The 20,302-nt window shown below is 46.1% G+C and overlaps 2 protein-coding genes across 2 annotated transcripts; one reads left to right on the top strand and one right to left on the bottom strand.

The window, feature by feature from the left end:
* Window positions 1-334: 334 nt before the first annotated feature.
* Window positions 335-16,986, bottom strand: EIF2A (eukaryotic translation initiation factor 2A). The gene is made up of 14 exons (XM_075761778.1): window positions 16,833-16,986; window positions 14,254-14,323; window positions 13,823-13,897; window positions 12,249-12,367; window positions 10,410-10,509; window positions 9,946-10,028; window positions 8,522-8,595; window positions 8,237-8,381; window positions 7,233-7,349; window positions 4,371-4,942; window positions 2,937-3,053; window positions 1,930-2,058; window positions 892-957; window positions 335-802 (listed from the first exon to the last, which is right to left on the bottom strand). Exons 1-14 carry the CDS (start codon window positions 16,858-16,860, stop codon window positions 737-739), a joined length of 1,761 nt encoding a protein of 586 aa, XP_075617893.1. The 5' UTR covers window positions 16,861-16,986; the 3' UTR covers window positions 335-736.
* An 87-nt stretch (window positions 16,987-17,073) lies between these two features.
* Window positions 17,074-17,962, top strand: SERP1 (stress associated endoplasmic reticulum protein 1). The gene is made up of 3 exons (XM_075761779.1): window positions 17,074-17,283; window positions 17,376-17,451; window positions 17,680-17,962. Exons 1-3 carry the CDS (start codon window positions 17,200-17,202, stop codon window positions 17,718-17,720), a joined length of 201 nt encoding a protein of 66 aa, XP_075617894.1. The 5' UTR covers window positions 17,074-17,199; the 3' UTR covers window positions 17,721-17,962.
* Window positions 17,963-20,302: the final 2,340 nt, after the last annotated feature.

Genomic DNA, 20,302 nt, shown 5'->3' on the forward strand with positions numbered 1-20,302 from the left:
GAACGGCCCCGGCTTTGCACCAGAAGCACACCGCGCCCTGCGCGCCCACCGGCGGCAGCGGGACGGGACCGGACCGCCGTCCCTCTCACTCCCCCCCCGGGCTGCCCAGCCGCCACCGTGCCGATGCGGGCGGGGGTCGATGCCGCAACCCCCCCGGGAAGGGCCCCCCTCGCCGTGAGAGCCCGTTACCAGGTTTGGTTTTGGCGGTCACGGGGAAGGCAGACAGTCGGGGTCAGACGGCTCGGTGACCCTCGGCGGGGAACGGTTTCTGGCCGTGGGGGCACGGCCTCGCTATTTTAAAACCTCTGCCCTTGTAACAGAAGAACAGAAGGACTTTTCGTTATTAAATGCTCTTTATTTTTATCTACATCCCGTTATTGCATAAAGATCACCTGTCTTTTTAAACATAGTAAAGCTATCAAATGGGTAAACCTCATCACCTTCCCTCCTCGCAGCCCAACAAGGAGAAGATAAACCAGCAGGCTTCTCCTGGCCTGTGGGCAACGCGCTTTCAGAACGGAGGGACAGTTCTGGTTTGAACAGCAGCAGAAGGGGCCGATGTGATACTCCTTACTTGTTTAGTTTCACATGTGCACAAATCTTTAGGAAAGCTTTTTAAAAGGCAAGTGTGTAGCATCCTCGGTCATTTGCTGAAACATTTTATTGTGTTAAAGTTAATACAAATCATATTTTGCATGAACTTTGCGTTAACACCACACTGGATTTCCACGAAGTTTTAAAGACCCAGTTCTAGGTCTTCCAGTTCCTGAAGGAGAGCAGTTTCTTTCTGAATCTTCTCCAACTACAACAAAAAAAAAAAAGCACAAGATGTCACAGATGTAGCTTATTATAAAATAAAACTTGAATAAACAGCATACATCTTAACAGTACCTGATTTTTCTCTAGCTGCTTGCCAGCAGCTGCTTGTTCTTTCAGCTGCTCAATTGCCTTTAGTTTCTGGGGAAAAACAAAACAAAACACCCCTAAAAATACCAAACAACAAAAAAACCACACTAACACAAAAGTACTGGTGAACCAAGAATAGAAAAAACAGTCTTAGAAGTTCCTGCACTTGCAATTCCCTGATTTATCAGGAGGCAGGTCTCAATATGAAAGGCCCATTTCATTTAATCTCCAGATGCTCAACCCAGAATTTCCCACCAAGACAAGACATTTCTTTCAAGAACAAAACCTAGAGGGCAGAAGCACTTCTTAGTCTCCAAAACATAAACACCATGCATTATCTCACTGAAGGGCTAGATCCAAATTCAGGAATTACTCCTCCACTATCACTATTCCCTCTTTGCCATTTTCCTCAGAAAGCCTGGAATATTAATCCAAACAGAGACTGTGAAAAGCAGGAGGCAGCCAACAGAAAAAAGACCTGATGGATTATGCAGAAACGGGAAAGATTCTCTAGCCCGAACCAAACAACTTCCATTCTGAAATTACTTAATCCAAGAATTTCCAAGATTGGCAGTAAACTTTGCACTCGTACCATTTAGAAGTTAGGGAAGAGACTGAAAGAAACCACATAGCACGGTTCCCTTCTCAGATCCCAGATCCGATAAAGCAGCAGCCCACACAGCTGCCTCCTGGGCACGAAGAGCCAGCCCTAAGATGTCCCCCTGCCCTCAGCTGCGAGGGCTGGGTGCACATCCAGCGGTATTCGCTACAGGAGACTGGAATACCCTTCTGTGCACCTGTCAGCTCGCTGCCGCTACCTCTGATAAGATCTTTGGAAGTCCTAGCAAGCGATGGCCTCTACTGTTTTACGAGATAGAAAAGCAAAGGAACTTGGTTTACAAATTCAGGAAGTTACCATCTATGTGAACACTATCCTACCGAGCTCACAGACTAGATCAAACTAGATCTCACAGAGCATCTCTTAGAGAAATCTGCTGTTTGCTAGAAAAGAAATCCCCTCACCTTTTTTAAATTCTTTATTTTCTTGTCAACTTCAGGATCTCCTGATGTAACAACAGGCACAGCACTCCGCGGTGCGTTCTGTGGTGCTGAGGACTGTGTAGATTCCTGGTTTGCGTCAGCTTTGGCCTCCTGTAGGCAAATAAAATGAACATGTTATCTAGACATCTTTGATTACCAAGGGACTCAAAAATGTCTTTAGTCATTTCAAGAGATCCATTTAATATTTTTTCTTTCACTAGTTAGCTGGTGTAGTCCAAAATTCATAAGTGACTTGCTTTGATGTATTGCATTACCTCTATACATATGCCTTCCACAAAAAGAAGAGTTATCTGTAAAAACCCACATGCTGTTTCTTGTTTCATTTCTACTTCCACAAGACACCTACCATACATAGCATAGGGAAAGGATGGCAGGACAAACACATACCCAAATACTTTATGAAGTCAGCTGGTGGGTCATTGTCTCTGAAGTAAAAGAAAGGGCTCAAAACCAGTTTAAGAAATTAAATGAAAAAAATCTTAAAGAAATTACTGCTTCAGAAGTTTGTAGAAATTGGAAGGCTAACACCAAAAGCCAATTTTTATCTACCTAGCCAAAGAATATCAAGCAAAGAAGTGACAGAGAACAAACAGGCTGTCTTTGGTTTGCCCTGATCACATGCCTCAGCCCCGACCTGCTGGGGGACACACCAAAGCACAAGTCGGTTCTTACCTCTCACCTAACCCTGAACATTACCACGCGGATTGTCTGGAGGTGAAAAGTCAGAATTACTTTGTTTTAACACTGATTTTGGCTAACATTCACAGCAACTAACCAAACCTGTCATTTCTAAGTCATCCTTTCGTACCTGCTTTAGTCCAATTAAAGTCTACCACCCTCCACACAAGTTAGCACATGCAAGACACATGGAAGGCTCAGTGCAACTAACGGTCACTGCTCCGAGACTGATCAGTGCCATTGGGGAAAACTAATTAGCATTATCCGTGAAAGAACTACATTTGCAGTACCTGTTTTGCAGCCTTCTTTGCTTCATGTTTCCTTTGATTTTTGAGAGCTGTTTTAGAGAGTGGCTTATCACTGCTTCCCGACTGTGGTTTCATATTCTGAGGTGGCTCGTCCTCATGCTGCAGGATATGCAAAATTAACAGTTAAGAAACCTGTATTCCACCTTGGCACAAAAAACCCAACAGTGGAGCCCCAAACCTACTTGAGACAACACCACATGCAAAGATGAACCATAAAGGAAGAGGAAGGAAAAACAAAGAAAAACACACACACAAAAAGGTACGTGCCCTTTCTCTTTCGAGCAATAGAAAACAGTGTGAAAAGGGTTTCAAACTCATCCATTCTCAAGTTCAGATGGGACTATCCTTTATGCCCTAAAGATTTCATGGATGTCTGATAAAATAACAAAATCATCATGTTTTCTATCTCGGGGGTAATAAAATCAAAGAGGAATAAACCAGCACAAAATGACTGAAGCTTGGCATTTTGCTTTTGTTGACAACCTTTTAAATCAAGCTCCTAGTTGACAAGAAAGGAAAAATGGGTGGCTGGGAGGGGAGATGGGGTGGGGAGTGAAAAGGGAGGGTTTAGTCTTTTGGGTTTTTAAGATAAAACTCTTAATTGAGGAGCTGGATTGTTTTATATTACAAGATTTCTTGTCCATATAAGTAAACAATTATTTTATTTAACATATCTTTTCTCTACTACCTCTGCTTGTTGACCATTTGCAAAATCAGACATTAGTACAATTAATAGATTCCTCACAAGCCAAGCAGCAGTCTTTCCTCCAAAAGTACAAGGCTCAAAATGAAAGCTAAGACTTAAATGTCAAGGGTGCAATTGTTAAATGCAATTAGTTGCTACTCAGCCTATTTTGAAAACTTGCAGAAAGGAAACTAATAAGTCAGTCACTATACTGAAACCTGTTTTAAAACTGCAGCTGACTTGCTAACAATTAAATCTCTTCCTAGCAAGTAAGCTTACCTAAAAAAAAAAAAAAAAAAAAAAAAGCACGTGCTGTTGGGAGGAGAGTCAGCTACCTGCCTAGCTGGGTTTAGACTGGTAAGTTGGGTCACCCAACTCAGAGGCTTCTGTCTTGACTAGAGTACCCAATTTCACTGTAAACCAAGAGCTGCAGTTTATTGTTCCAGCGCATATTGCAGAGAGCGTTTTTAAAGTTTGCAAACGGCTTTGTAACAGGATAGTATTTGGACCAAAGAAATTTCAGGTTTCTAGCACACGTTCTTGCAAACAATGAGCAAAGTGTCAAAGAGGATTATCAAGAAAATCTCCCAAAAAACCTGCAATACTACTGTCAGTCTGATTACTCTTCTAATGTCCCTCACTAAAAATATACACGTTTTAGGCCAACCTTCAAAGACAGGCAAAGCAATGAAACAGAACAGTTTAGTTCATACATGAAGGTGTCTACTTACGAGCTTGGAACTTGTTACAGGTTTGTTTCTCAGGGCTGGAGGTCTGTAGGCTTGAGCAGGCTTTGGCTCAGCACTGGGCAATTCACTTGGAACTGCCTGGTATTTCACTGCTTTCGCTGGGAACACTCCATCCAAGAAGGGCTGCCAGGAAACTTGCCACATTTCTTCATTTGATGGAACTTCATAGCTGTGCAATAGAGAGCCAGTGTAGTGCCATATCTTGTAACCGTTACTGACTCGTAGCCTTGGAGCACAGGTAGCCGTTACAATATGTTCCCCGTCAGGACACCAAGCAAAGTATGTGGAATCCGAAGCTACCGGTTTGGAAATGAGTTTGTAGTTTTTAACGTCCCACACTTCCATCTGTCCCCTGAGATTTCCAAATCCTGCTAGCACTAGGATGTGTCCATGGGGGCTGTAGTAGGCAGCGTTGCGAGGACCAGTTCCAAAATCAAACACAGGGTCACATTTCAGATTAAACACTGTTGCTTTGGCAGGCATAAAACCATACACAGCACAGAACTCGACAGAATTGGGGCTCCAAACAACATCATAAATAGGACCATTTTTTGCTAAAGGAAAAGGAAAACATGCAGCTGCTGTCAGGAGATGATATCTTTTCAGTACAAGCAAGAATAAAATCAATAGCGATTCTTAACTTCATGCTTTGCTAAAATGCTGTAATCTAATTAACGTCAGTGAAAATGAATTCTGCTAACAATAGAGGTAGAAACAACATTTTATCTTCTGATAATTTAAGTTAAGGTTTGCAACAATAACTGCAGCCATTCCAAATTACCTCTGTAGGGTCAGCATCAGCACTTTAACAGTAAGCATAATTTTTTCATGTAAAAAAAATTCCTTTTTATTTTTTTTCTCCTCGTTATTCAAGTATGATCTCTCAGGACCTTCTCAAACTGTCCCACTGGAAACCTGCAAAAACAGGAGTTTTATACCAGCTGGATACTAGTTCCTCTTTTTTTAATCTAAGAAATATTGCACAGCTCAGCAAAATACTGATCTAAATTATCTTTGGACCATGCTCATGGACAGTATTTTATATAGACAGATTTTAAAGTGAGAGCACATACAAAAAATGGTTTTACACATAATGATTAAAACTTGATATTGTTAGAAGCTATTCTGGGGTTTAGAACATTAGGAGATACTGAAGAACGATGAATTAGTGATGGAAGCTCATGTAAAATATACAGGGGTAAGAAAAAACTAGCTTATTACAACTTTTCCTAATCTGGATATCCCTACCAGTGTTTCAGATAAACGCCAAATGCATTACTGACAATTCTTAAATCCAGACGTTGACCCAAAACATCAAACTATTTAAATTGTTCATTCCTGTTGTTACTTGAAAGCCTCATTATCTTTAGAAACTAGGCTGTGCAATCACAGTCTGTGTGTTTTCCCGTTTAAAATGTTTTAGATGACATTAACCAAATGCAACTGCAGAGACAGAGGTCTGAAAGAAAATTATGTTCCTGCACATCTCATGACAGTAGGCAGCTGGAGATGAGGGCAGCTTTATTTGGGCTTCAACAGCTAAGGCAAAGGCTGCAGCATGAGCCTGTATTAGTCAAAAATGACAAACCCTCTACAAATGCTAGTGTGAAAAAAGCTTCAAAATTTGACCTCAAAAGTAACCAGAAAATACAAATCACAGGAAATGAGGCACCACTCACTCCACATGCCCACACACTTGCTTTTGTTGGAAAACCAGTTTTACAAGACAGACAACAGTTTGGGTTTTTTTTCCCTGAAAAGGAGTAGCTACGTTAAATGAAAAGTAATGATAAGCTTTCCGTTTAATAAAGATGCATTTCAAAGGGCAAAGAAGGTTTTAGTAAGCATGTAATTAAACAGTTAGTGTTCTCAATCCAGGAGAGTGCTCCCAGAGAGATTCTAGAATCTGAGTTATAATCCTGCTTATTTTACCCCAGTGAAGTTAGCAACAAAGGGAAACAGGGCGCAGTACTTGCTGCCACAAGTTTTGCTAAGGTGGCAAACTGCAGACGTTGTCCCAATGAGCATGAGTATCGAAGAAGACTATCTTCAGTCTCTCAAGCACAGACAGTCTGTATCACCCCATCCCCAGTGTTCTGAAATATTCACGACTACCCTCTCTATAATCCCGAACAAGACAGGCATTTAACATAAACAGCAACAACTCAAGATAGTGAAAAAATACCACCATAGGGGAAATTAATGAATGGACTTCCGGTTCAAACAAGACACTGAAATTAAGAGCATCAACTTGCTTTTCCCCAGCACGTCATTCTTATGTCTTAGAACTCTTTCCATTTTACCACACAATATATAGGAATTTTGTTTTCCAATATACTTTAAAAAAAAATGCTCTCACTCTGCCCCTGTTCTGGAGTAACAGCATCAATTGCATGTTTAAAGGCGCATGTAGGATTATTCTGTTTGGTAACACACTTTCCTGCCCATTTTGGTTTCTCAGACATTAAGCTGGCTCCATTGTCCAGGTGCTTCCTCAGTAAAAACACACACAAGTCCCTTCCTGTGCACACAAACACCCTTCCAAGCAGATTATTTGTATATTTTAAAGTGTGTGTGTACTCTGACACTGACATTATGACAAGTGTACCAAAGACAACAAGACAACTATTAAAAAAACCCCAACAAACAACCCACCTTACCCCAGATCGGAAAAAAAAAAAATCTGGTGAAGGATTTTTTGTTAAAAGTACTTTTTTTTAAAAAAAATTACTTCATTACACTAACAACAAAAAACCCCTCATGCATTAAACAAAGGCTGGTGAAACAGCAATCCCCACTATCGAGAGCTATAATACAATGAAGACATGCCGAAGAGCTACTTACGCAGTTGTACGACCGCACTTTCTCCATTTGTTGCAATGTAGTGCAGAGTTTGCTCTCCGTAGTACGAAGCACCTGTTTTATCAACCTCTGTACTAGCTATTACTAGCACAGCAGTGGCTGATAGAACAGACATACAGTTAGTTGATACAGTTTGCAATAATTGTATTGCAATATTTCACAAGCTACCATGAACAAAATTAGTTTGATTATGAATTCTAGTTAGTTGCTTGCGTAACAGTGATGGTATCATTCTCTTCTGAATTCAATTTTTCCTAAATGTTAACCTAAATGTAACGAATATCTTCCTTTCTCAGATGACAAGTGTGAGACTATTTGTTCATCACTGAATTATGAGAAGGTGAAGAATACTGTCACAGCTGTAAAAGTGATATTGCTCTAATGCAGGAACCAAGCATCCTGATCAGTCCTTGAATAAAAGGTTTCAACAGCTTTTGCACGTACATCTATTTTATCCAAAACTGTGTGCCCACATGTGGTTTCTACACATACGTAACACCTTCCCTTTATTCTGATCAATGTGGGTTGAAGTAAAAGAGTTTTTCAAAATTATTCTGAAACAGCTCATTGCTAAAAACAGCAAAGCACACAGTGGACTGTGCAAATCACCCCAACTGTGATACATCTGTGTATATACAATTTTACAGATTAGGAACAGTTTATGCTCTGATATAACCTTATGTTTACAGTCTAAATATATTATCATCACAGAATGCAAAATTCAGTTTGAATTTGCTATTCAACTGCAAAATTTACCAACGTGTAGAATATTCTCAATCACAATATACAAAATCACGAAGTCAACACAGGAAACCTATGAGCACTTCAGGGTACTCAGAACTGTAACCTTAACGTTGCATTGGCATTAATGGGCATCTTCAGCATTTAGCTGCACAGGCAAATTAAATGCAAGACCTATACAGTAAACAAAGTAAGTAAATCCAAAATGGGTGGGATATAAAAGTTTAAATATACAGCTCTAATACCTTTTTTGTTCCATAGCATTGTCACCTTGTCAGCTTTAAAGAAACTTTTATTGGCTAGTGCAGACTGAGGGCCACCAAAGTTGGGATACTGATAGAGTCTAACGAATGACGGTGCACCTTTACTGCCTGGAACATACACAGCCACCTACAACAAAGCCATGAGATTTTATTGCACAAGATATTTTTGGTTGCACACGGTCTATTCACTACTAATACTTTGTACCAAAGTTACAGTAATCTTTGAAGAAAACCAAGAAAAAAATTGCAAACAACATTCAGAAGTACCTTGGTTGGCTGTGCTCCTGGAGATAACACAAAATCATTAACCTTTTGCAAATGCAGTTTATTTGCAATAGTATCTGCAAAAATAAAACAAAAGCCACACGTCACAGATGTGATGACATTAGCGACAAGCCATGTTAGCCTGGATTGAGTAACTGTACCTTTTTATGGCTCTGTATCGTGGATAATAAACAACAGTATATATAGTGATAAAGGATTTCTTTTACTAGGCAAACAACCGTTACCTTCCCATTTCATCACACATTTTTATTTACAAAACCAACTTGGACTGAGCCCACACCTGAAATCCAGTATTTAGTATTTGGAAGTTCAAACAGCATGTCGTGTTCAGAAGCTTCCTTGAACACAGCTCACGTTTTAGGCAAGGCACAGTGTTCCTCATCTTATCTGTGCTGACTTCAGAGGAAGCAGCAGCAGTCACGTCCAGATAAGACGCACCATTACACAGAGCCAAGGGCTCTCCCCCTCACAACTCTACTGGACAATCCTTCCTGACAGGAGGCGTTCATAAAGGCCTGTTCTGTGCTGGACATCGCTCCTTCACACAAACAACTTACAGGAAACACGTCTTTAAAAAGTAAACAAACAGCAGCAACCCACAGCCTTATTTCAGCAAGGAAGTCTGTGCTGAGCAGCAGACCTTGTGCTCGAACAGACATTCCATGCTTCTCTTGTACAGCTTCATTAACCTCGGCAGGGCTAATTCTCAGGAAAGTGCATCTCTCATAGGCTGTGTTTTAGCTCCCTGAGTAATTCTCGCAGCAGCTTTGAAAACAAACAAACCAACCAACCCCCCTCAACACAAAAAACCAAAAACCACAAAAAACCTCCCACACACCACTGTTCTCCCCCAGCAGTTTTCTTCTATTCCTTTATATTTTTGTTCTAATTAATTTTTATCTTCCTGCTTTTTCCCTCTCCTTTCCGACCTCTATCAACTCTAAATATTCTACCACTAGTAGTAAATTTCCTTGAAAAAAAAAAAACACTCTAGCTTCAAACTTCATTTTTGCTGTCAATATAAATTTTCTAATGAGCCATTTTTTAATAGTTCATTGACAAAATATACATAATCCAAAGAAGTAATCATCGATCATATTCTCTATTGACAATTTCCTGGTTCTCATTAAATGACAAACAATACAGAATCAGGCCTCTAAGTGAAAATTAGATGCATTTCATACTAGGTAAATCACTGAAAAGATAAACAAGAAAGCGAAAACATACTTCATTAAAACATAATGATTCTGACTTCCAAATTCAAATAGAATGTAGGCAATATTTCAAACAAAAAGGAAGCAGAAAGAAGAAATGAGGAAAAAAAATTGAAAGCAAAAAAGAACACACTCAAAAGATGCCGCCTATATGGAATGCAATGAAACTATCTTATAGAAATACTTGCGTACTAAAGTTGTTGTTTTCAAAGAAGTGCACTTCATTGTTTACATTCCTGGCACAAATGCTTTCATCGTCTGCCCAGCAGGGACACCTACATTGAAAGGAAAAAAGTTAGAAACACTGAATGATGCTCATCTTTAGCAGTCTATGATTTTTTTTTCCATTTTTAAAGCCAAGCAAGTTCAAATATGATTCATGTCTCAAATGGACAAATGACATCCGCATAGTTAAAAATAGACAAAACTTAGTTATTGTCTCCCCAGCTTTCCCTGTGGTGCAAAATGATATCGCATTTATACTAAGAAATGAACAATTATAACTACATACAAAGATACTTACAAGCACAGATGCTTGCTTTCAGCTAGTAGCAGGTTATTTTGAAAGCCAACACCACACCAGAAGTTCTATTTACCCAGATTGGATTTTGAAAACATTTCTTTGCAGACAATTAGCATCTGGAAAAGTTATTTACCAGTTCTGCATCTTCTTCTGGATGAAAGATTTTAAACATTTTCCAGTTTTCACATCATGAAGTTGTAGGTTGGGCACCCCCGCTGAGCCATCCTTAGCAGCTGCAACAAAAATATGGATTACAGTAGTGGTCTCTGGGGATTAGATGTGCTTCACCGTGACCACATTCCATCTCACGATTCTACAAGCAATCAAACATGCATAAACTTCTAACAAGAAGCATCCCAACCCCTGAGGGACTAACCCTACGCTAATTGCTTTACTTATTAACATAAGTCTTTCAGTCTACAGAAAGAACTGACATTTGGAAGCATAGGGTTTCTACTCCCATTACAAGACAAGGACCACCAACACTAGGACAGATTTTTTAATGGGTGGTTTTTAATCAAAATCAAAACCTGTCCCCTTGGCAAACAATGAATTTCTACATTTTGTTCTCACAAGAATGCAACGCATTTTGTCCATCACGCTGCAGTCACAGCTCTGTCTGCAAGCCATACGAAATGGTTCTGCTGGTTTTAAACTCTCTGTACCCTCCTACTCATTCTGGATACTACAGCTTGTCTATTTCCACCAATGATTCAAAACAGACCTCTAATAGCCCAGAGCTGACATCAGCTCTGTCACTTGTGCTGCCCGGTCTTACCCTACAACCTGTCCCACACCACCTCCTGCACACTCGGCTTACGGCCAACTCCTTCTGTCCGAGGAAGCATTTACACCATCTGCTTGAGACACGCACCTTAGATGAGCCCGAGGCTCTCTAGGTCAGGAACATAAAGTCCATAGAGAGGCAGAGGAGAGAATAAAGCCCCCTGAACTCTGGAGAACACTCAAGTCAGCTATGCCCTGTGGGGGACCTGACTACTCCTGAGGTGCATCAAGCACGGCATTGCTAGCCGGTCTAGGGAAGTGACTGTCCCACCCTACGCTGTGCTGGCACGGCCTCACCTCGAGTACTGCGTGCAGGTTCGGGCGCCACAGTACAAAAAGGACATAAAACTACTGGAGAGTGTCCAAAGGAGGGCAACAAAGATGGTGAAGGGTCTAGAGGGGAAGACGTATGAGGAGAGGCTGAAGTCCCTTGGTTTGTTCAGCCTAGAGAAGAGGAGACTGAGGGGAGGCCTCATCGCGGCCTACAGCTCCCTCACGAGGGGGAGTGAAGGGGCAGGCAATGATCTCTTCCCTCTGGTGACCAGTGATAGAACCTGAGGGAACAGCATGAAGCTGCAACGGGGAGGTTTAGGTTGGATATCAGGAAAAGGTTCTTCACCGAGAGGGTGGTTGGGCACTGGAACAGGCTCCCCAGGGAAGTGGTCACAGCACCGAGCTTGACTGAGTTCAAGAAGCGTCTGGATAACGCTCTCAGTCATATGCTCTGATTCGGCTGGTCCTGTGTGGGGCCAGGAGTTGGACTCGATGATCCTTATGGGTCCCTTCCAACTCAGGACATTCTATGATACTCAGAGACAGCTTACAATTTTCCTTGTCTATAAATGAATATAAACTGCTTGAACAGCAGACTGTTCAAACACACTCTTTGCGCTAAGATCAGTTAGCGATTTTTAGAAACCTTTGGTTTACTTAACAGAGTAATTGTTAGTATGTGCACTCTGATGTAGTGTTTGTAGGAACAGTCGATACCAGATGCTTTCAGAAGATGGCATCCCTCCTTCCTCCACGATATACTCGATCACCCATGTAATTTTCTGTACACTTTCTATACTGCTCATTTAGCCAATAAATATGCTACAATGACTAATCAGGTAATGGAAAGCCTGCAAACCAAATTAAAATATGCAGTTATCTCATGTACTTTTACAGCTGGTAAAATACTCACTCGTGTAGGCCTGCCATGTTGCCAGAACATTATTCTTTGGCGAGAATTCAAGGCAAACTGCCTTTGGAAGATCAAAGGAACGCAGTAACTCAGCACTGGTGACATTAACGATATTTACCCTGGAACCGAAAGACGCTATTTCAATAAAACGTGCTTAGAATAGTTAACTAATAGCCAAGGTAACTTACAACGTATTTGACTCCATTCAGCCAATGTAACAGAATTAGAAAAGCTTTTTTCCCCTCCAGCTTTTACTAAATTTTTTGCAAGAACACATTTTAAAACCAGATACCCAAGCACAACAGAAACTGGGTGAAAGCAATGGTCAAAACATACCACACATTTTTATCTGCAACACTTAAACTCTGAACCAGAGACAAGATATACTCTATCCGTAGAGAATCCATCCACACGTCCCCAGTGCTAAAGCTGAGTAATGGCCAACAGAAAGATTCTAACTGAATTAAAACACACAGTCATCCCACATATTTGTAAAAGTCTTCCATCTATATGGATACAAGATTTAACATTTGGGCTTTCTGAGGTCAGGGGATGCAGGGAGACATGGACAATCAAAAGCAAAGGTCAGACAGCCAAGCAAACAAGGCCAAGCAGCACCTCTGAACACCACGTATTAAAGATCTGCCACACATGGAATCCAAAGAAACAAACAAACAAGCAAAAAAATCACTTCACAATGTGTTCAACCACTGCTGCTCTCAGAAGCTGCATCAGGAGCCTGTTCCTCACTGTCTCATTAACTGCTCCCCCTCAAAAATGAAGGAAGATGGAGAGCTCCCAGAACAGAGGCACGGCAGGACTGGAAAGATTTGCCATTTGGAATATTCCATTTGAAGCATGGGTACCTGGATATACAACCTGGTTGTTTGAAAAATGCGTTTCCCCACAAACATTTTCTGGAAATGGACCCTTCCAATTGGCAAAAATAAGTCTTTAATGAAAAATTGAGAGTCTGGATATTTTGGAGAACAACAGTGAAAGTAATGAATCCTACATCTAAGTTAAGTATTTTAAAAGAAATGGTATTATTAAATACTTTTTCAGGTTTTTTTAACCTGTTAGTAAGAATACTGACATTCCAGAAGAAGCCTTATCACCGCTCTACAGCAGCAACCCCATGATGCACTCTTATGTAAAGGACAATCTCTAGTGAACTCTATAATGCACCTGGTTTATAAAAAAAAGACACCTTGTGGTGCGTGTACGCCAGGTGCATAGAATCTTCATTTTCTGTGAACTTTGCTAACAGATTAATCCCAGAAAACCAGGTACTGCCGCACTGGGAAGCATGAACAAAATCCCCAAATACAGCATATTCAGATTCCACAGGAATGGGTGCATTATAAATAAGAGAAAACCAGTAAATATTTCATCTGATATTCGAGAAACGAAGCCACTACTGCAAATAATGCAAAAATAAACTGCATTTAAAGCATGTATGCAAACATTTGCATTAAAAGCAATAGCCTCCACACAGACAAGAGTAAACAGGGCATAATTGCTCCAGTGTATTTAATATGAACTAAATGAATAACTTCATAAAATGCACTAACTTTTCTCCATTGCACCAGGCAAAGTGGGAACCATCCTTGCTAAAAGCAACAGCTTTGCAGTTTTTTCCACAGTCCCTAAAGAAATAAGAAATGCACATTAGTATTCAAACATACTGCGTAAGTTAAGGTATTTTTAACACAAACAAAAAGCAACACACCATTTTCCTGCTGCGCTCCTGAGTAGCACTTTGTAACAGCACAATCTACTCTACAATTGTTCAGTGATTACTACCCGGGCAATGAGAAGTCAGGCAAGTGTAAAGCCTTCAAAATCATCAATTGTCTGAACTACTGACAGTAAAAAAAACAAAACAAAACAAAACAAAAAAACCACTTATATTTATACATTTTTCAATTCTAGAGTCTACCTTTACTTTTTAGAAAGGTTCTTCTTTTATTCAAAAGATCAAAAGTAGAGGTAACGACAGTACCTTTGAAACGTTGTGCTCTCTGTGAAACTGGGTGGCCCATTCACCATGTAAAGCCCTTCGGATCCTCTCACTGGAAGGGTAAACAAACAACTACTCATTTCAAATTCAGAAAGCTGTTCAAACCTTGATACCTGCACACACTTTTCCCTTGCTTGCATTTCAGAGTAAATGAGAGAGAGGGTGGTAAAGGACATTCAGAACCCAACACGTGCGGAGACACCTGGCTTCACACAAGGCAGCCGCAGGATTAAAGCACAGGACGGGGCGGCGAAGGGGCAGAGCTGCGCTGAGCTATCGGCCCCAGCACCAGCAGCTCTGACACCGCACGCAGACAGCTGAGGACAGAGATCCATCCACAGGGCTGCCTGTGCCCGTGTTCAGTCTCACAGTAAACCAGTTCTTCCTATCTTTAAAGGCAACTTCCTGGATTTCAGTTTGAGCCCATTGCCCATCGCCCCCTCACCGGACACCACAAAACAAGGGTCTGGCTTCACCTTGCAGGGTGGCCTCAAGCACCTGTGTAAGGAAGGAGGTGGGACAACACCGCGTCCTAAAACAGCCGATGGCCCTCAGCTCTCAACCCTGTCGCACGAGGCGCTTTCATGAAGCCTAACGTGCAGAAGCTGGAAATCATCCATCACTGCAAGAGCCCCACAAGAGTCCTGCACAGCGGAGAAATGGCTGCCTACGTATTTCCCAAAGCGAGGATTAGCTGCCCAAACACAGGAGGAGCATTTGCCAAAGAAAGATTGTGTTGGACTTGGCTTCTTGCTGATGTGAGACAGGATTTGCCCTATTGTTAGTTGCAACACTGAAGTTCAACTTGGAAAACAGAAGGCATGAAAGAAACATCAATATAAAATGTGTTTCAAAATTCCTTTTTTTTTTTTTATCCAGAGACATGGCCATGCTTACAGCACTAGAAAACAAACCAAAAATAAAGACGGATTCATGCAAAATCATGCCGTTGGAATTGTTATACAGTGAATAAACCCAAATTTTTTCAGGTAGTTCTGTTACAAGCATATTAGAATTCAAAGTTAAACCACAAAACGGGCGATTGTTACGCAGGCATTAGCTGTGGTTTATGCATTTTCTTGGGACACCAAAGACGCCTACTGAGGTGACAATTTTTTACTGATAAACAGGACTCAAGAAAGCAAGGCCTGTGCTAGCTTAAGCCGCAGGTTCCACAGCTGTATTGTTTCCAGGAAGCATCATGGCCAGCAGCCACGGGAGGTCTGGCAGCAGAACAGCGACACTCCTGCTCAGCCCGGTCAGTCCGTACGCAAATCACGCGATGGAATCCATGCCAGACGCAGCAACGCAACACCTGGATGACAGTAATGCCTGCCATCAAACATCCTCACGCTGCTCTTCAGAGCTGCCCTTTTAACTGCCAAGTACCTTTACTTCACCTCGTTGCACTTCAGAAATGAACTAGTGGAAAACATTTTCAGGTTGAACAGAGTACCGTTTCGATAATTTTCAGATTTTCACCTGCTCTATAGCCCTGCACTTCGCTGGGGGTACACCATACCCCTAACGTACCTCAAGGATACATTTTAAAAACGCTTTAAATACGATCCACTAGCTTCGCGTCCCTGCCTTGGGTCTATTCTTCAGGTCCTCTGTCAGGCCGCCAACAAAAATTAAGATCCAAATCTAGAACAGATTATAGACAGGAGCAAGCAGTCCAAAATCTACCCTGAACAACTGCACCCCTGACACACCCAAGTAAGGATAAAAATGCTGGCATTTAAAGCTTAGAAACACGGGAAAGGAAAAATACCCATCCCTGATGTCACAGGCAGCTTAAGAAGTAGAACGGAGAGAGAAGGAAGAAGGACTCTTAAAAGGAACTCCACAAAACGCAGTGAAGATGCCTCAGTCAGCTACGAGCTCCGGCGCGCTGTTAAGCAGTCTGCAGGGGCCCCGCCAGGCCGGTCCCCGCGTCCGGCGAGTCCCTGGGGCTGCCACCGGCAGGTCCGAGCCCGGGGGGCGCAGGGTGGGCGGACGGGCCTGCCCCGCTCCACGCAGCCGCCCTGTTCCCTCCGGCACCGCAGCTACCCTACCCGCCGGCCGCGGGCGAGAATTAACCCAGGAAAAGAACGAGCGCGCTGTAACAAACGTGCTATAACGACCCCGAGAGCCTTCCCGCGGCGGAGCGGGGGGGGGGGGGAAGCCCGCCGGCGGACCAGCGGCTGCTCGGGCGGGGAAGGGACGGGCACAAGGAGCCGGCACCCGCCGGGGAAGGCCCCGCCCGTGCCCCGGGCCAAGGGCTGAGCGCGCCCAGGAGGCAAGAGCAGGGATCGGCGAGGCCCCGCCGGCCCCCGGGAGCGGAGCGGGGGCCCGGCCCCAGCGGGCAAGACCAGCGGGCGCCGGGACCCGGGGCCAGGCCCGGCCACGCCGCGGCGGCGCACCCCGGGGAGGGGACCGGGACAGGGCGCAGGGCGGGCGCAGGGCGGGCGCAGGGCCGCCCCGGTCCCCGACCCGGCGCCCGCCCGTCAACCAGCCCCGGGGCCGGACGGATCCCCGCGGCCCCGCGCTCGCCACGCCGCCGCCCGGGCCCGACGCACCTGCCAGCAGCGGCGCGGGGGGCGCCATCTTGGCGCGGCCGGCCCGGCGAGTCCGGCTTCCGCTTCCGGGGGAGCGACGGCGCTCGCCGGCCCAGAGACGTCCACGTCGCGCGGGGCGGGGGCGGGGGCGGTGGCACGTGACGCACGGCGGCCGCTTCCGCCCGCCGCGGCGCGCGCTGCCCCGGAAGCGCTGCCGCCGGGCTCGCGGGTTGGCGGCGGGAGGCGGCTCCGCCCGCGGCGGCGCGTGTTTCCGGCGGGCGGCGCCGCGCGGTGCTGACGCTGGCAGCGGGCGGCGCGCGGAGCCGAGCGAGCGGAGCGGCGGCAGCGGCGGCGGCGGCGGCGGCCCGGGCCGGCCGGCGGTCGCACCATGGTGGCCAAGCAGCGCATCCGCATGGCCAACGAGAAGCACAGCAAGAACATCACGCAGCGCGGGAACGTCGCCAAGACCTCGGTGCGCGGGGCCGGGGCGGCGGCGGAGGGGCGGGGCAGAGGGGAGGGGAGGGGGGCCCGCGGCGGGGGGTGACGGCCGTGCTGTGCCCGCAGAGGACGGCCCCGGAGGAGAAGGCGTCGGTCGGGCCCTGGCTGCTGGCGCTGTTCATCTTCGTGGTCTGCGGATCAGGTAAGCGGCGGGGCTGGCGGCGGCGGAGGGGGGGGGGCTGGCGGCGGCGGAGGGGGGGGGCTGGCGGCGGAGGAGGGGGGCCGGCGGAGGGGCTGGCGGCGGCGGCCCCCGGCGCTGCCCGTCTCGGCCCCGGCGGCGGCTCGGGGCCCCGAGGAGAGCCCGTTGCGGCCCGGCCGCCCCCGCTGCGGGCGCTGCCCGGCGAGCGCTCCCCTCCCTGTTCTCTTGCAGCCATCTTCCAGATCATCCAGAGCATCCGGATGGGCATGTGAGGGGCCCGTCGCCGGGCCAGGCCCGTCCGCGCCCCCCCCCGCGCTGCCATGAACTGCCCTCCCCCCGGCCGGCGCCCCGCCAGCCCCGGTTCATCGCAGCGGCCGCCCGGGAGCGGCGCTCGGCACCGGCCGCGTCCATTCCAGGTCCCTTCACGAGTCATTCCGAGTTTTCTAGCCCGTGCCACAGTGCCTTGAACAGCACCACATGTATAAAGCAATAAAATTATACTGTTGATCTACAATCGTGGACCTGCTTATTCGGTGAAGTACGCAGTCATGTCCTCCGTAGACACGTTAAACTGTACGCCGTGTAGATGCGTAGGAATCGACGCCTGTTGTAAACGCCGCTCTCGAGGTCTGTTTAAGTCTCTGTATAGCTGGAAATGGTTTTATTTAAGTCGGGAGCCAGGATTTTTATCATAGCTGGAGTACGCATTCGAAGCATGTTCGTAACGAAGCAGCCGGGCCGTGCAGCCCTCTGTGGCTTACCAAGTGACTCGTCCTCTCTGTGCGCGTAGAGTAGTCTTACTGCAGCATGTGGCAGTGCGTTAGCGCTCAAACGCTTGTCGCGGCGGGAAACTTTACCCTATACCTCTTGTCCTAATAAATTCGAAATGCTTGTTCGTATAGAGTTAGTGAGTGTTACTTAATTAGAAACCAGCATGACCGAGCAGCAGCTGTTTCTGACGTAACGCGATGCTGAAGTCCCGCGAGCGGCCGGGGCCGGAGCTGCTGGCTTACCGAGCCTCCGCGGGCCGTGGCTGCTGTAAATGCTTCCTGGACAACTTCAACGAGTGGTGATAGTTTTTTAAATTTTACCGTGTTGTATGGGAATGTTTGGTGCAGGTACCGGGACCCTGCCCCCTCCTGCCCACAGCTCTGCTTTTCTGTGCAGCATCTGCGGTGTGGTGTGTCTTGCAATATATATTTAATCCTATTTAAGGTAAATCCTGCGTTCAACTCGGTTTCGTCCAGCGATGGATGCAGTACTGAACTGCTTCCCTACGGATGATCGCAGTTCCTTCTTAGCGATACTGAAGAAGAAAAGAAAAAGTCCTCCTTGCCTCTGAAAACGACTGTAAGCTGAGATCACGGTGGAAAATGCTGCTATCGAGCGCGTTCTGTCGCTGATGGCCAGGCCTTGCGCTGGCCTCTGGCTCTCTGTTGTGGTAACCAAGGCGGTCTGAAATCGGTCTGCTGTTGTACGCAGTTGCTAAAGGAAGATTTCTTTTTTTTTTTTTTCCCAGGTTTCTTAGCGGAAGACAAATTTAAAATCTGATTACGCTAGAAGTAATAGAAAAAGTTTCTGTAGAGATTAATTACGTGCCTGTTAGCCGTGAAGGAGCAGATCTTTTGTATGAATTGTCATATTTCCATTTGAAATCATTGGGACTGGTGTAAACCAGCGTGGCAAGAGCGTGCCCCAGAACCAAGCCACACGAGGGAACGCGCATTCCTTGTTCTTGGACGCTCGTGTGTTGTAAGTGGTGGTGGGGGAAGTGTGTGTCACCTCTGATTTTAAATAAAGTTCTTTTCAAGTGCGAGTCGTGTCTGTTTTGAGGTTGGCAAAACGGTGCCTCGCTGGGCGTTGAAACGCGGCCGCTTCACCCTCGGTGCAGCTTCATCAGCTTCTTCCCCGCCAGCAGCCCTTTTGCCGCAGGAGGCCCCCCTGTTCGGCTGGGCTGGGGTCTGGGCCGTGGCCGTGCCGCGATGCCTCAGCTGTGGGCTGCGGGGGCTCCGGCCGGGGAAGGTGCCCGGTGCAGCTCCCCTCGCCGTGGGCACCGGCCCGTGTCCCCGCGGGGGCTCCGCAGGTGGCTGCTCCCTGCGCACCTGCGCTCTGGTCCCTGGGGACGCAGCGGAGGGCGGGGGGCTCCGGTCGGTTCCTGCTTCTACAGGAGACGTTTGCCTCCACGGTGCAGTAATGCCGGTGCTCGCGCAGCCTCGCGGGGTTCAGTGGTTTTTACTGGAGTTTGAAGAACAAATGTTTGCGAGTCCTGCTTGCTTTGGTGCCGGTACAGAACGCGCTGTTTTTTGCGGTGCTTTGCCCGTGCAGCAGCTCAGCGTGCCTCTTCTGCCGCTTGCGTTGCTGGATTTGGAACAGCACCACGGTGTTAGTCACGTGTAAAGAAAGGGATGTGCCGCGGCTGCTCGTGTCATGGTTGCAGCATGAACAGCAATCCCTGTCTGACAGACCAGGGGCCAGCAATGACCTCTGTCATATAAGTTGCAGTTTGGTGTATTGTGCCACTTGAAAAGCGCTACTGGATTGAAACCAAAGTGTTCTTGGGGTGCTGAAGAGCCGTGAAAGAGCAGTAACAGGCAATTGCACAAGGGATGAGAAGGAGCTGTAGCTCACAGCTGCTTTTGGGGGGGGCTGACAAAACAAGAGCGAGGTCGTTCTGCAGGCGATGAGGCATTAAACACCAGGGAAATGCAGTTAGAAGAGCGATACCATACGGCAAAGCGCTGTAGGAAGCTGCCTGACGAGGAGCATCCGTCTGCGCCCAGCGGCCAAAGCCCTGGGGGAGTCTCTGCTTCCAGGCACGTTCCCGTAGCACTCGCAGCGAGGGACTCTGCCAGGC

This window comes from Balearica regulorum, chromosome 9 (genome assembly GCF_011004875.1).
Source record: "Balearica regulorum gibbericeps isolate bBalReg1 chromosome 9, bBalReg1.pri, whole genome shotgun sequence".
Lineage (NCBI taxonomy): Eukaryota > Metazoa > Chordata > Aves > Gruiformes > Gruidae > Balearica > Balearica regulorum.